Source organism: Spodoptera frugiperda, chromosome 9, assembly GCF_023101765.2.
Source record: "Spodoptera frugiperda isolate SF20-4 chromosome 9, AGI-APGP_CSIRO_Sfru_2.0, whole genome shotgun sequence".
Taxonomy (NCBI): domain Eukaryota; kingdom Metazoa; phylum Arthropoda; class Insecta; order Lepidoptera; family Noctuidae; genus Spodoptera; species Spodoptera frugiperda.
In genome coordinates, this window is record NC_064220.1 from 1,911,244 (window position 1) to 1,925,306 (window position 14,063).

At 42.0% G+C, this 14,063-nt stretch overlaps 1 protein-coding gene across 1 annotated transcript; it reads left to right on the forward strand.

Annotated features, from left to right (window-relative positions):
- Window positions 1-1,570: 1,570 nt before the first annotated feature.
- LOC126911039 (uncharacterized) lies at window positions 1,571-8,412 on the forward strand. The gene has a single exon (XM_050695863.1). It carries the CDS (start codon window positions 1,828-1,830, stop codon window positions 7,795-7,797), a length of 5,970 nt encoding a protein of 1,989 aa, XP_050551820.1. The 5' UTR covers window positions 1,571-1,827; the 3' UTR covers window positions 7,798-8,412.
- Window positions 8,413-14,063: the final 5,651 nt, after the last annotated feature.

Consider the following 14,063-nt stretch of genomic DNA (forward strand, 5'->3'; position numbering starts at 1 on the left):
CAAAGTCTATTAAAGATAATAATACTTTGATCCTATCAAAAGTTTATATGAAAAGATAAATAAAGGGCTCTGTTATATACTAAGCCTACAAAAGGTACTGTTCGAAACTATGCCTTATTTATCTTTCGCTTACAAAGAGAACATTATTCTAAAATAGTCAAGCCTTTAGGTTGCTTTTCCACCACAGATGTGCTATGTTAGTTAGTGATGCTGCGAGGATTTAATAGCTAAAGTAAGCTGTGATACTATTGACCGTTTCCACTGACACTTAGCTATGTAGCTTTGCGAATAAGATGTGCTATGAAGATGTGTCACCGCAAAGATGCAATGTATCGATAGTAGGGAAACCATCTATAGCACATATCCATAGCACACATCCATAGCACACATCTATAGTATGCATCCATAGCACACATCCATAATACGCATCCATAGCATGGATCTTTCCATATAAACAAACATACCTTAATTGAATCTGTTTCCACCAGTGCTGAGCTAGAGCTGAATATGGAAGCCAAACGCATCCACAGCAACTGCATAGCATATCACATCTGTAGTGGAAAAGCAACCTTATTCAAGCAGCCTTACACATTCATTATATGAAAATAATGAGCAAATCCTTTATCCTTTTGACTTTATACATAACACGACGCCTTTTATTTTGGCGGTGTTGGCAGCTTAACACTTTGTACTAGTTGTGTTACTTACCTCATTTAATACTAGCTTCTGCCAATGGTTTTGCACGCGGTTCCATAGGATAAACAGTATCCTATGTATTTTTCTAGGCCATAATCTACCCCTGTTCCAAATTTCATCCCAATCCTTTAAGCCGTTTTGACGTGTTTGAGTAACAAACATACAAGCAAACATTGTGTGTTTGCTTATATTGTGTTGTGTATTTACTTTCGCATTTATAATATTAATAACATATATTTGTAAATTTGAATGTAAACTACTACTTGTGCTCCTTTCAAGATGATATCGATACAACATAGTTCAAAAATAAAGTTTTATTTTAACTTTCCTGTGATATTAAATTAAACTCGACTAGTTTTAAGCCATGCTAGCTTGTTATTGAAAAAATAAGGGTAGCTCTAGACTGCAAAAAGACGGGAGCTAAAGTAGAAAAGGTGAGAAAGGCAAAGAACCAGAAGGTCATCTTAAGCTGCGGTACCAAAGAAGATATGAGGTTAGTGCAAAACCAGGTCCAGAAAAAGGATGACCTCAGGGTGGAAGTAGCCAAAGCTAGTAACCCACTGCTACGCATAGCAGATGTGCTGTCCTATCATACAGATACAGAGCTGGTGGAACACGTGCTTGCTCAAAATAAACATCTTCTGGGTGATGTCAACATGCAGGACAGCATCATAAGGGTGAAATACAGGAAAAAGGCACGAAACCAGCATGAGTGTCATCCAGTGCTAGAGTTATCACCAAGTATTCACAGGCGATTCCTGGAAGCTGGAAAAATTTACGTAGGGTTGCAGAGAAGACCTGTGTACGACCAGTCCCCACTAGTTCAATGCAACAAATGCCTGGAGTACGGCCACACCAAAACGATGTGCCAGGCTAAAGAACACCTTTGCAGTCACTGCGGAGAACCGCATATGTGGGAAAAATGTCCAAGCCGACTCTCAAATAAACCGCCATCATGCAGGAATTGCTTGAGGATACAGGGTGTTAGCACTGACACCGCACACAATGCCTTTAGCGACGTCTGTCGAGAAAGACAAAAATGGGACGCTATAGCACGATCTCGCATAGCGTATTGCTAAGGTTGACCAGGCGCAAAGAAGTGGGACTCCCTCAGGTTTGAGCAGCAGCAGAATGCACATCATCCAGGCAAATCTGCATCGCTCTAAGCTAGCAACCATTGAATTAATACAAGCGGCGGCAAGGAAGGGTATATCATTGGCTCTTGTCCAAGAACCTTATGTAGGAAATACCGGTGAAATGAAACAATACCCTGGCGCAAGAATAATTCAATGCACCATTAATCGACAGAAGCCTGTAAAAGCGGCTGTAATAGTCTTTTCGGATCGGCTGAGGGTTATACACGATCCTCAGCTGGTAACGGAAACCGAAGCAGCCGTACTGGTGACTTCAGGTAGCTTGCAGCTTGGAGTGATATCTGTTTACCTTGAGGGAGATCAGGATATAAATCTCAATCTAGTACGCTTAAAGGAATCCATACCAAAATTAAGAACAAAAAACCTCATCGTAGCTGGAGACGTGAATGCCTGGAGCCCTTGGTGGGGTAGCAGCTATGAAAACCAAAGAGGAGCAGACTATAACTCGTTCCTCAACGAGATGGACCTCCACATACTTAATACAGGAGATACACCAACATTTGAAGCACTCAGACGGGACCGATTTTACACAAGTATAGTGGATGTTACAACCTGCAGTACATCTTTGCTGGCTAGAGTTGAAAATTGGACAGTCGACAGAGGCCTTACAACTTCCGATCACAACGCCATTACCTTTGACTTGCAGTTGCAAAAGGAACTGGAAATTATAAAACCGGTAACAACGCGTATCTATTACACCAAAAAGGCCAACTGGAATCAATTTAAATCTCAATTAAGAACTTCTCTGTCAGAGAAAAAGATAACTCCACAAAAAATCATGAGTGTCCAATCATCTGGGGAACTAGAAACCATGGTCACAGCTTACATCAACGCCATCACAGAAGCATGTGAAAAAGCTATTCCCAAAATAAGGGCGAAGAAAGGGAAATGTAAGCCCCCATGGTGGACAGATTCCCTGGAGGATCTAAAGACTGATGTGCTTCGAAAAAAAAGGAGGATAAGGAACGCAGCTCCCTCTCGCAAACAGTTCGTCATTGACGAATATATACAGGCAAAGGAAGCATACACGTCAAAGGCAGATGAGGAACAAACAAGGAGTTGGAAGGAGTTTTGCACAACGCAAAAGATGAAAAGTATGTGGGACGGAGTGTACAGAATCATCAGGAAAACAACAAAACATCAAGAGGATGCTCTCTTAAGGAACGCTGAAGGAGCAACTCTCAGTCCGGCTAAATCAGCGGAACTGCTGGCGAAAACTTTTTACCCTGATGATTCTGAAAATACCGATGATTCCCACCATGCTGCCCTTCGAAAACTAGCGGATGGGAGGAACCTTGACGAAATAACGGAGCTTTCGGAGAATGATCCTCTCTTTTCTCAGGCTGAGGTGGATTTAGTGCTTAATGCACTAAACTGTAAAAAAGCCCCAGGAACTGACGGCCTGACGGCTGACATTTGCACAGCGGCTATCCAGTGTGAAAGGGAGCTGTTCCTAGCCATAGCCAACACATGCTTGGAACGAGCACACTTCCCAACACAATGGAAATCTGCGCACGTCATAATACTCCGGAAGCCAGGCAAGGAAGACTACACCCATCCAAAGTCATACAGACCAATAGGACTCCTATCCGTATTTGGCAAAATAGTGGAGAAATTGATGATAGGGAGAATTCAGTGGCACATCTTTCCAACTCTGCATAAAAACCAGTATGGATTCCTTCCTCAACGAGGAACAGAAGATGCTCTCTATGATCTGGTGGAACGAGTTAAAACCGAGATCGATTCCAAAAACATCGTTATATTGGTATCGCTAGACATAGAGGGTGCCTTTGATAACGCCTGGTGGCCTTCTTTAAAACAACAATTAATAGCCAGGAAGTGTCCTAGGAACCTGTACGCCCTGGTAAACTCCTACCTCAGTGAACGTAAGATCAAGGTTAATTATGCCGGAGCTAGTAGCGAAAAGGGGACGAACAAAGGTTGCGTCCAAGGGTCGGTAGGGGGACCAACCTTCTGGAATCTTATCCTTGATTCGTTGCTTCACAGACTCACCAGTGAGGGGGTTTATTGCCAGGCGTTCGCAGACGACGTGGTTCTCTTGTTCTCAAGCCATAAGGTAAGCGTCTTGGAGCAGTCTGTAAACAGTACCTTGGAAATAGTAACGACCTGGGGGGCTAGTAACAAGCTTAAATTCGGGGCAAGCAAAACCAACGCGATGCTGCTGACAAGAAAGCTCGCTTTTAGCCCTCCAGACCTTTACATGTCGGGCACCAGGCTAAACTTAGTGGACCAGATAAAGCTCTTGGGCCTTACCATAGATAGAAAACTAACTTTTAAACCCCATATATCCGAAACGTGTAAAAAAGCTGCAGATATTTACAAACAGCTAGCACGCGCGGCAAAAGTGACATGGGGACTAAATGGCGAGATAACGAGAACAATCTACGTCGCGGTCATTGAGCCGATTGTGCTTTACGCTGCGAATGTATGGGCCCCAGTAACCGAGCTGGAGTTGATTAAAAAACAACTAAATGCTCTCCAGAGGGGATTCGCACAAAAGATCTGTAGAGCTTATCGCACAGTGTCGCTCACGTCAGCAACGGTATTGTCAGGTACAATCCCACTCGACTTAAGAGTTCAGGAGAGTGCTAGTTTGTATCGAACAAAAAGAGGTTTCTCTCATGACTACCTACCACCCGGGAAGGAGCTCGAGAGGGATGTCCCTTACCTGGACCAGCCACATCCCTCAAAACTAATCTCAATAAATTATGAGCTCCTGGAGAATGATGGCTCGGAATCCTCTCTCATCGGTGAAATTGCCGGCCCTCATATTTACACAGATGGCAGCAAAATTGATGGGGGAGTCGGGTCCGCCTTGACTTGGTGGGAGGGGGGGCGCGAGTCAGCGTTTTCCAAATTTAGTCTAGACTCTTCCTGCACAGTCTTTCAATCCGAACTGTATGCGCTGAATAGAGCCACCAAAATGGCAGAAGACAATAGAGAGAGTAGAGTAAATATTATGAGTGACTCTAGATCCTCACTCGATGTCTTAAAAAATCCCAGGGTGACCCATCAGTTGGCCAAAGGCATAAAACAGTGTATTGAAAACATCAGGGAGCAGGGGAGAGAGGTTCGATTTTACTGGTTAAGAGCCCATGTTGGAACGGCTGGAAACGAGAGAGCAGACGAACTAGCCAAAGCCGCTGCTAAAACAAAAGATAACACCACGGCAGACTACTGTAAAGTACCCATGTCCTATGTCAAAAAGAAAATAAGAGATGAGACCATCCGAAAGTGGCAGGACAGGTATACCACCTCCACTACTGGGCAGGTCACGAAGTCGTTTCTCCCGAATGTCAATGAGGCATATCGTTTAGTGAGATCGACAAAATTGACACCTGCCCAAGTACAAGCGTTGACTGGACATGGAGGGATCGCTGAGTACCTGCATCGGTTCAAATTGAAAGAAAGTGCAGGTTGCGAATGCGATTCAACTATCAGTGAGTCTGTATGGCACATTATTCTCGACTGTCCTCGTTTTCTGGCCGCCAGAACCAACCTAGAACATCAGATCGATGCAAACTTGGATGCCTCTAAACTGAGCTCTATCCTAACTGACGACACTAAAAGACCGCACTTCCTGGAATACATAGATATCATCTTTCGCAGGGCGGCTGAAAGAAACAGCACGCTAAAAAACAGAAACCCAGCAACAACCAACCTGGACAGTCAAACAAGTTCGACCACGGCAGTATCCGGGATTTCCCGTGCAACGATAACCGATCTGCCTACAATTGGTGAACGGCAAATTCTCCTTCATGGGGAACACGGTGCCAAGGGTATACGGATTCGGGGGGTTGCCTTGTTTATGAGTACCGGTAGCGAAAGACTGGGGATCGCCTTCTGCAATACCGCACATCAGAAATGGCTAACAATCTCGCCAGGCCTTGCCTCCCTTCTGAATGGCAGCACTTTTAAAACAAGCATGAGGCGCAGAGTTTTCGAAGCACTGCCAGAAATAAAACTGGTGGGTCAAAGCTGTCGACTGTTGCGAACGCGCAACAAAACAATAGCAATGTTTTCCGGCGTTGACGCGATGACCTGCTTCGAACAGGCATGTAAGGTGTTGTCCGGTATAGGCAAGTGGGGTCAAGTAGAGGGCGTACAGTCAAGGGTTATCAGCGTGGATGCTGCAGTGGTGGCTTCCGAGAAGGGAAAGATAGCGGATCTCATGGGCTGTGTTCAGGCTTCCGAATATCATGAAGTCATCGTTTATGAGGCTAGGGGTGAAGACCTTAGCTTCCTCAGAAAACCAGTCCAGGATCCGCCAAGCGTTGGTTCCCTAAGTGGTTCGGAGCGTTTGCAGCAAAGGCATTTGGAACAGAGTGCTCTGCAACAACAGCAACGAAACGCTGAAAGACAACATAAGGAACGAGCCTCGCGAAGTAACCTGTGGGCAATAACATCAGCCATATGTACGGCTGCGGGCATTATTTCATCACCTTTCAGAAGGGGAGCGTCCGGATCCGCTCACGGGGGAAGTCACGTTGCTCAAGCACATTCTACTCAATCCAGGTCACCACCAACAAGAGCTGCAATGGGTCATGTCTGTCCACCGAAGCTTCGCCATGCTGCCACACCTAGGGACCATATCATAAACGCTTTCCTCGAGTTTATCGCAGTAATAGAAGCAACAAAGCAAGTAAATCAACGCACTTGCAAAACGATCCTGCAGGCTTACCTGCAGGGTAACGAGCTCTTACTGAACGATAGACTCGAGGCAGCGGAAGCAGTCATATACGACAACAGTACGTCGAAAGTATTGAGAGGAGCTTCGATAAGTCGTAGTATGGCAGCTTACAACGCTACCGCAGGATTTGTGTCTCTAGACGAGAAGGAGTCGGATCAACGCGGAGTTGTGAAATTTAGGACTCCTCCCGAAGACTCCTTAGTGGTGGTTGCTAGGTGCACCAGGATAATGCTGGACGATGGGATTCTGAAAATGGCAAAATCCATTTCTGAATCTGGACCGGAAGGCGTTCTCTTTGGGGGTTGGGACACCCCGACGTTTCACTGGACAAATGGTGTACCAGGATGCGGCAAAACTACCTGGATAATCGACCAATTCGAAGCGGAAAGCGATTTAATCGTCACCACAACAACTGAAGCGGCAAATGACTTAAGAGACAAACTATCCTGCCGAATCGGGGGGATGGTCAAATCAAAGGTCCGAACAATGGCATCCATTTTGGTGAATGGATTCAAAGAGCAAGAGAGCTGCCATCGAATGATGGTAGATGAGGCTCTCATGAATCACTTTGGGGCCATTGTGATGGCAGCTAGAATAACTCAGGCTAAAGAAGTCCTGCTGATTGGTGACGTGAATCAACTTCCCTTCATTGACCGCGACAACCTCTTCCCCCTCATTTACACCCGCCCTACGCACATCGTGGCTATAAGCCAGGAACTTCTCTGCACTCACAGAAACCCAATGGACGTAGCATATGCTCTTGGTGCTGTGTACTGTGGTATTTACTCGGCTAGGTCGAATGTGAGATCCCTTGACTTAAAAAGTTTCTCAGGAACGCAGATCCCAAAATCTTCACCGAACACGTTATACCTAGTACATACCCAGGCAGAAAAGGAATCCCTAAAAAACCAGGGATACGGTTCAGGTGCGGGATCACGCGTACTCACGGTACACGAGGCCCAGGGGCTATCGTGCGCGGCAGTGGTAGTTGTGAACACAGCGCAGAGGAAACAGCGGATACACGACAGCGTACCGCATGCCGTCGTAGCTATATCTCGTCACACTGACAGCTGTGTTTACTACACGGATGTCAGTGACGACGCGATCAGCAAATTCATCAGACGAGCGGCGGGTGAGAGTGAACAGGGGATCCTGGACTACAATCTTAAAATGGCAATCAGGAATAGGGACGCGACGGTTGTCGGCGCTCTTTTGGGCGGGGAGGGCTCGCTCTAGGCTTGAGCTGTGTTGCTGGGACGATGACATTATCGTGTTTATTAAAACTGCCTCAATGTTATGTTATTGCAGACACTAAGAGTGTAATAACATAATATCAAGGTAAACATTAACTTAACTACTTTGTGTGTGTTTGTGTTGCAAATCAACGTAATTATTATAAAATTATTAATTATATTTATATTGATATTGAGTAAAATCTCTAACAATAATTATTGTAGATGTAACTCTACTTATAAGACTGACAAATTGCACTGGCACTGCTGGAATCGGCTTACTGCCGCGTGAGCGGAGACGTCATGCATTCCTAAATGCTCTACAGTCGGTGGCGCTGTGGGCTGGGTCGCTCCGTTCCCTACATAATGGTCGATCGGACCGATTGCTGGCCCACAAGTCATGCTCGTGAACGGGTGCCTTCTGCTGGAGCAGGTCGGCTCGCTCACCGTGCTGGTGGGTTGATCCTGCAGGTCCAGTGTAATGCAAGTAATGTTATAAGATCTTATGTATTGTATAATGAATAGTGTTGTTGTAGCATGTAATATTATTGTCATAAGTTTTAGTATTAGTATAATTATAGAAAATTGAATAACAAGGGCACGGACTCGAGTCCGTGGAGATTGAACTATATTACATTAAAAAAAAAAAAAAAAAAAAGCCATGCTAGAGGCAAAATATTAATAAGCAGTATTCCGCGATACACAAAAATATACGCGGCAACTGTTTACTGTTAATAGTTTACTACAAACCTATAATAATTTTATTGCCTTTCTTTGCTACTAAGATTGGTTTCAACCAATCACAGCAACAGGGCAACTAAAGTATTTTATCCCACATTTTATGGGTTTCCTTGAACATTGCTGGGCCAATATGTTTTTAATCCCCACCTAATCCGGGAGACCTCTGGCCGGATAAGAGATATTCTTGCAGTAACTTTCGGTCCAGCGGGTCCGGATTATCCTGTTAAAATATAACCGGGTGTCAAGCGAGCCGTGTAATGTGTATTGGATTGAATTTTCTATTTTATTTACGGAAATAGTTTTAAGGGGATATGCATTTATGTATTTATCTGATTTAAGAATTGTTTTCTATTACTCGTTTACTTATTTAGGAGTTTAGTATATATTGGTCAAAGTAATTGGGTTTATTAGAATAGTTAAAATTTTGTTATCAGTTACACATTAGTCTTTAAGTAGTATTTTATAGTATGATCCGGTAAACGACGTATCGGATCACCTGATGATAAGCAATTGTTGCCGCCCATGCATGGACACCCGAAACACCAGAGGCGTTTGAAGCGCGTTACCGGCCTTTTGGAGGTTATGAATTTAAGGGGAATTTGTTGGGGAATGGGCCTTTGATTGGTATTATTTATTTAATCTTTAATGTACACAATACAATTAAATAATGGTACTTAACGCGAACTTAATACCATGTGGATTATGTATAAACCAACCAACAATTATGTATTAACCAACTCACCTTTAGGAAGCATGGCGATTAATGTTCATTCCTCCTCTATGTGACGGAAGGCCTTTTATCAGCAATGGAACAATTACAAGCATTATTAATGATCATGATGATTATGAATTGTTCCTAGTTCAATCGTATCTTATATACTATTATACATATAAAGCTGAATTGCATGTTACCTTGGGATCTACTTGGTCCAATTTATATTTTTTCTCAAGTTGAAGAGTCCATCGAGGACATTATTCGCTATAAAACATCACGCTACAATCAATAGAAACTGACTCCAGTTACTAGTTTCTTATAAAGTACAAGATAAAATACTGATCTAATAATATACCAAGCAATATAAGAATGCACCGCAAAATCCAGCCACTACAGCGCTACACTGAAAATCCATATAAGACCGCTCAATAGATATTGTTAGCTACTCGTGAATATTGTGCAAAACCTCAGTACAAAAGTTTATTGAAAATTCAAAAAGATATTTTCTGATCACGCAAGCGTAGAGCTAAGGCTTCAATTTATTTTCTGCTGTGCATAACAAGCGAAGAGTCTTAGTCTTGGCAACGACTTTGCACCTACAGTGGGTTCAGCTACAGTGCTCGTATGCATAAAACAGTAGGTGCTCAGTGTTTTAACATTGTGTTGAAGGTTTAAAGTTATTTCTGTGTTCGTGTGTGTGTTTGTAATATTTTTTTGTTAATTATCTGTTTGTGTGTTATAGGTACATACTATAATATAAGGATGCTTTTCGACCAGAGATGTGCTATGTAGCTATGCTACGAAGATGTGTGTGACCGTTACTACTGATACTAAGCTATATAGCTATGCGAGTAAAATGCACCACCACTATCTATAGTGCACATCTATAGTACGTATACATATCACACATCCATAGCACGTATCTATAGCACGCAGCTTAGGACATTTCCACCAGTGCTAAGCTATGTGTACTAAAATCTGTAGCTATTTGAAGACATTATTACAAAAAAGTCTTTAGCGCATTTTAAATAAAACTTGGAACTTTGTAGTTTTTCGTTCAGGGAAGTTAAATTACTATCTACTAAAATACTGCTATACATATTATTCTATATAAAACATAAAGAAACAACATTTCAGTAAGTAAAGAGAACTTTAAATACATGGAGCGTAAAACTTTCAAGTTCCTAAGGCATTGTACAGATAACTGCATATTAACCTACACTAAAAATTAAAGTTCTCCAATCGATTTTCTCCTGTAACTCCTTTGTAACAAAGTCGATAGTCCTTTGAAGAAATTGGATTGTATAGCTTGATATGCTGTTTAGAACAAGTCGATACTGGAAGTCAGTAATCTTCGCTTCGCTAAGGATACAACTTTATTCATTAACGAGCTATTATTATAGACCAAATAATAGAACTTTGATATCAGTGTTGTTTGAAACGTGACTGTATTTCTATATTACTAGACTTGCTTTTAGCCTGCAGATTTACCTGCGTGGGTATAAAAGTTGCGAGTCAATCTTGAATCCGTAGGAAAAACCAAGAATTACTCGTATATTGTGAACCAGATTGAAAAAAAGTAACCTATGGTTATGAAGTTTCTTGCTCGTTATTCTCCATAGTAATCTTACTTTGGAACGAGTATATAGTTTCACTAGAGGACCGACCGACAGACAGATGTTTTGTTTTTTATATTGAAAAGTGCCTTCAATCTATTAGAAATAAATCATTTTGACTTTGTATCAACATTATCATATAACAACCCCCCCTCCCACATTTCGCCATTTCTGTTATAAGTTCCATGTGGACTTCAGAAATTAAGGGGTAAGCCTATTCTCATATACTGGGCACAATTCCAGACTCCGTGCTACTACAGAGAAACTTTCCCCAACCTGGGAATCGAACACGAGGCCCCAGACAAAGCAGTCGCACTAGCAACCACAAGACCAACGAAGCTGTCATGAATATCTATATCGATATAATCTCATCTGAGCCGGACGACCAGACGGCCGGACGTAACACCGTCGTGTCTAATTTACTATTCAATTCTGTGTTGTCTTACATAGATTGAGTGTGAAATTGAGGTCATATGCAAGAGTAGGTAGAAACTACAGAGCGCTACTTACTATTGTTCTTACATACTACTTTAGCTTCTATCGCATTCATGAATCCGGTCTTACAAACAGACCATCAGTTAATGGTAAGCGTCCTCAGGCCCGCATCGTACGCATCGCACCGCAACGGATTTTAGTTTGTATTGTATGCACTCATACAACTGAGTCCACTAATCCGCATCATACGGACCGCTCATCGGCAATGCCTATATGCGATGCGTACCGATAACGTTATACGGAATGCCGATGCCAAAAATCTAAGTGAAAGTGACATCGGCAATTCGAACGCTGTCGATACAGTGGACGCAGTCAAGCGATCCGTCCACAGGTCCGCATAGTACGCATCGCATGCATGCGTACGATGCGGACCTGTGGACGCTTCCCATAAGAGTGCTCTGTACCTGGCCTTTTAAAAGTGGAAAAGTGGAAAAAAAAGTAAATGGAAATTTTATCACCACATAATTTATAGTCCATTCAATCTTACTAATATTATAAATGCGAAAGTTTGTATGTTTGTTACTCTTTCACATCAAAACAGCTGAAGGAATCGAAATGAAATTTGGAACAGGGGTAGATAACGGTCTGCAAAAATACACAGGCTACTTTTTATCCCTCAGGAATACAGGCGAAACCGCTGACAGAAGCTAGTATACTATAATAAAGGAAGATTCTTATACAATAGAGAAAATAGATTACTAGCCCACCTTAACAAAACCATGACAGGCATTCACAGGGTGTCCGTTTTCTGCACCACGGGTAACAATGACCCAGCATTTATATAAAAAGAAGTTTCTAAAGCCTTCACGATCAGAAAACACAATTTACACTATTTTTAAAGTCGAGTGCCGTTGAATAGGTTCGGATATTGGCCGGTTCAACGTCTTACTGGACGGAAATTGGTCGTTAGCCCGACCCATGTGGACGCACCCTTTGTGCTTAAAAACTTCGTTAAAAAGATTTTAAAGGGATTTATTAGGATTGTGGACGATTCTTGGGTATTCTTTGTGATTGTTGGAGGTTGTGGATACAATGGGTCATGCCATTCAAGTACATGAACTATTATTAGTTTTGGTTCCTCACATTGTATCTTCCCATATAAAAAAGTAAATCAAAAGGTTTCGATTAGAGAGCAAGGGTTAGTATGACGAGGTTTAAGACGCCCGCTTCTCATGCACGAGGGTACGGGTTCAAAACCTACCAAACGGCAAATACCAATGTAACTTTTTCCAAGTTATATGTTCTTTAGATTATTTTAGACACCACTGACAACCGGTGAAGGAAAATATCGTGAGGAAACCTGAGTTTATAATTTCTAATTATAAGTTTGTAATCACCAACGTGCATTGAGCAAACGTGGCGATTAATGAAGGATGCATGCATTCGTCAAATGACGTAACATGGACAGTAGGCCTTATTTTAAAAGTGTGAGTGTACCATACAGCTTCTGCTTTCTTCACTAAGATCAATAAAGCTAGTCCATCTAAAGACATCTATCCAAGGATCACTTACAAAGGCAAGGTATGTAAAGGCTTACAGTTATCTATTACATTATGTCACCATTCTCCTTTACTATGTAAATCTAGTCTCTGAGTGCATTCTGTATTCCACTCTAAGAGCAACCATTGAGTTACTGGGTACTGGTACAGGTGATTTTATCAGACATTTTGTTTTGGTATTTTTGTTTTTGTTTATGTTACATGTTATGTAGTCCCATGTGTATTACAGGTTGGTTAGAATTTTATAGTTTTGTATAAGCTAGCGTTTTTGAGGAGGAAAGTCATCCTATGATGAAAATCATCCTATGATTTGGTTGAGGCGAAAGGTAGTGTCAAACTCCTATTGATTAAAACCACCACGCTCCTACTCCTGCGCTTCGAGCTGAAGCTACTAATAAAATTTTGTTGAAAGTAAGTACACTAATGCCTGTACATATAAAATAATGCTACACTTTTTGTAACCTTTTAAAAAATAATCCTTTGAGGTACGCGTCCATAAACCCGCATCGTACGCAACGGATTTTAATTTGTTTTGTATAGAAACTCATACAACTGCGTCCACTGATCCGCATCGTACGGACCGCATCATAAGCAATGCCTACATGCGATGCGTACGATGCGGACCTGTGGACGCTTATCTTTATAGTACAGGGTGAGTCTGCACGGGACACAACTCCAAATTCGGTGCTATTAGAAATAATTATTTAAAAAACATTTGATGAAACACTTTCCGTAATCCACTATTAATAAAAATGAAGCCTCTTACACAGTAACACATTCATCAATCAATTCAAACTATAGCTTAAAAATTCACCAGTTTTGAACACCACTTTAAAATGGCGCAAACTTTACCTCCATAATAATATTTAAATAGACCATCATGCATTCAATCCTCCAGCCCTCATTAAGTCTCAGAGTGTCGCCACCGACGTTGATATATGAACCCTGCACCTTGCTCTACACCTTTATATTGCACTGGGTCACGACACTGACTGATTTCTAACTATTCAGGACTCGGGTACATTTCTTGTGGTCTCTGTAGAAGGGGTAAAGTGAACTAAAATAGAGTTGAATGACAAAGTTGACGTGGTTTGAAGTAATGCAATACATATTCATTTTTTTTGTCTTAAACGGTTTTAATGAGTGCTATTAGGGAATATAGGCGAATGTGATAAAACATAGAGTATAGCAAATATTGAATAGT

What these genes read in the sequence shown, in the direction of transcription:
- LOC126911039 (XM_050695863.1), top strand. Translation starts at nt 1,828, where the DNA reads ATGCACATCATCCAGGCAAATCTGCATCGCTCTAAGCTAGCAACCATT.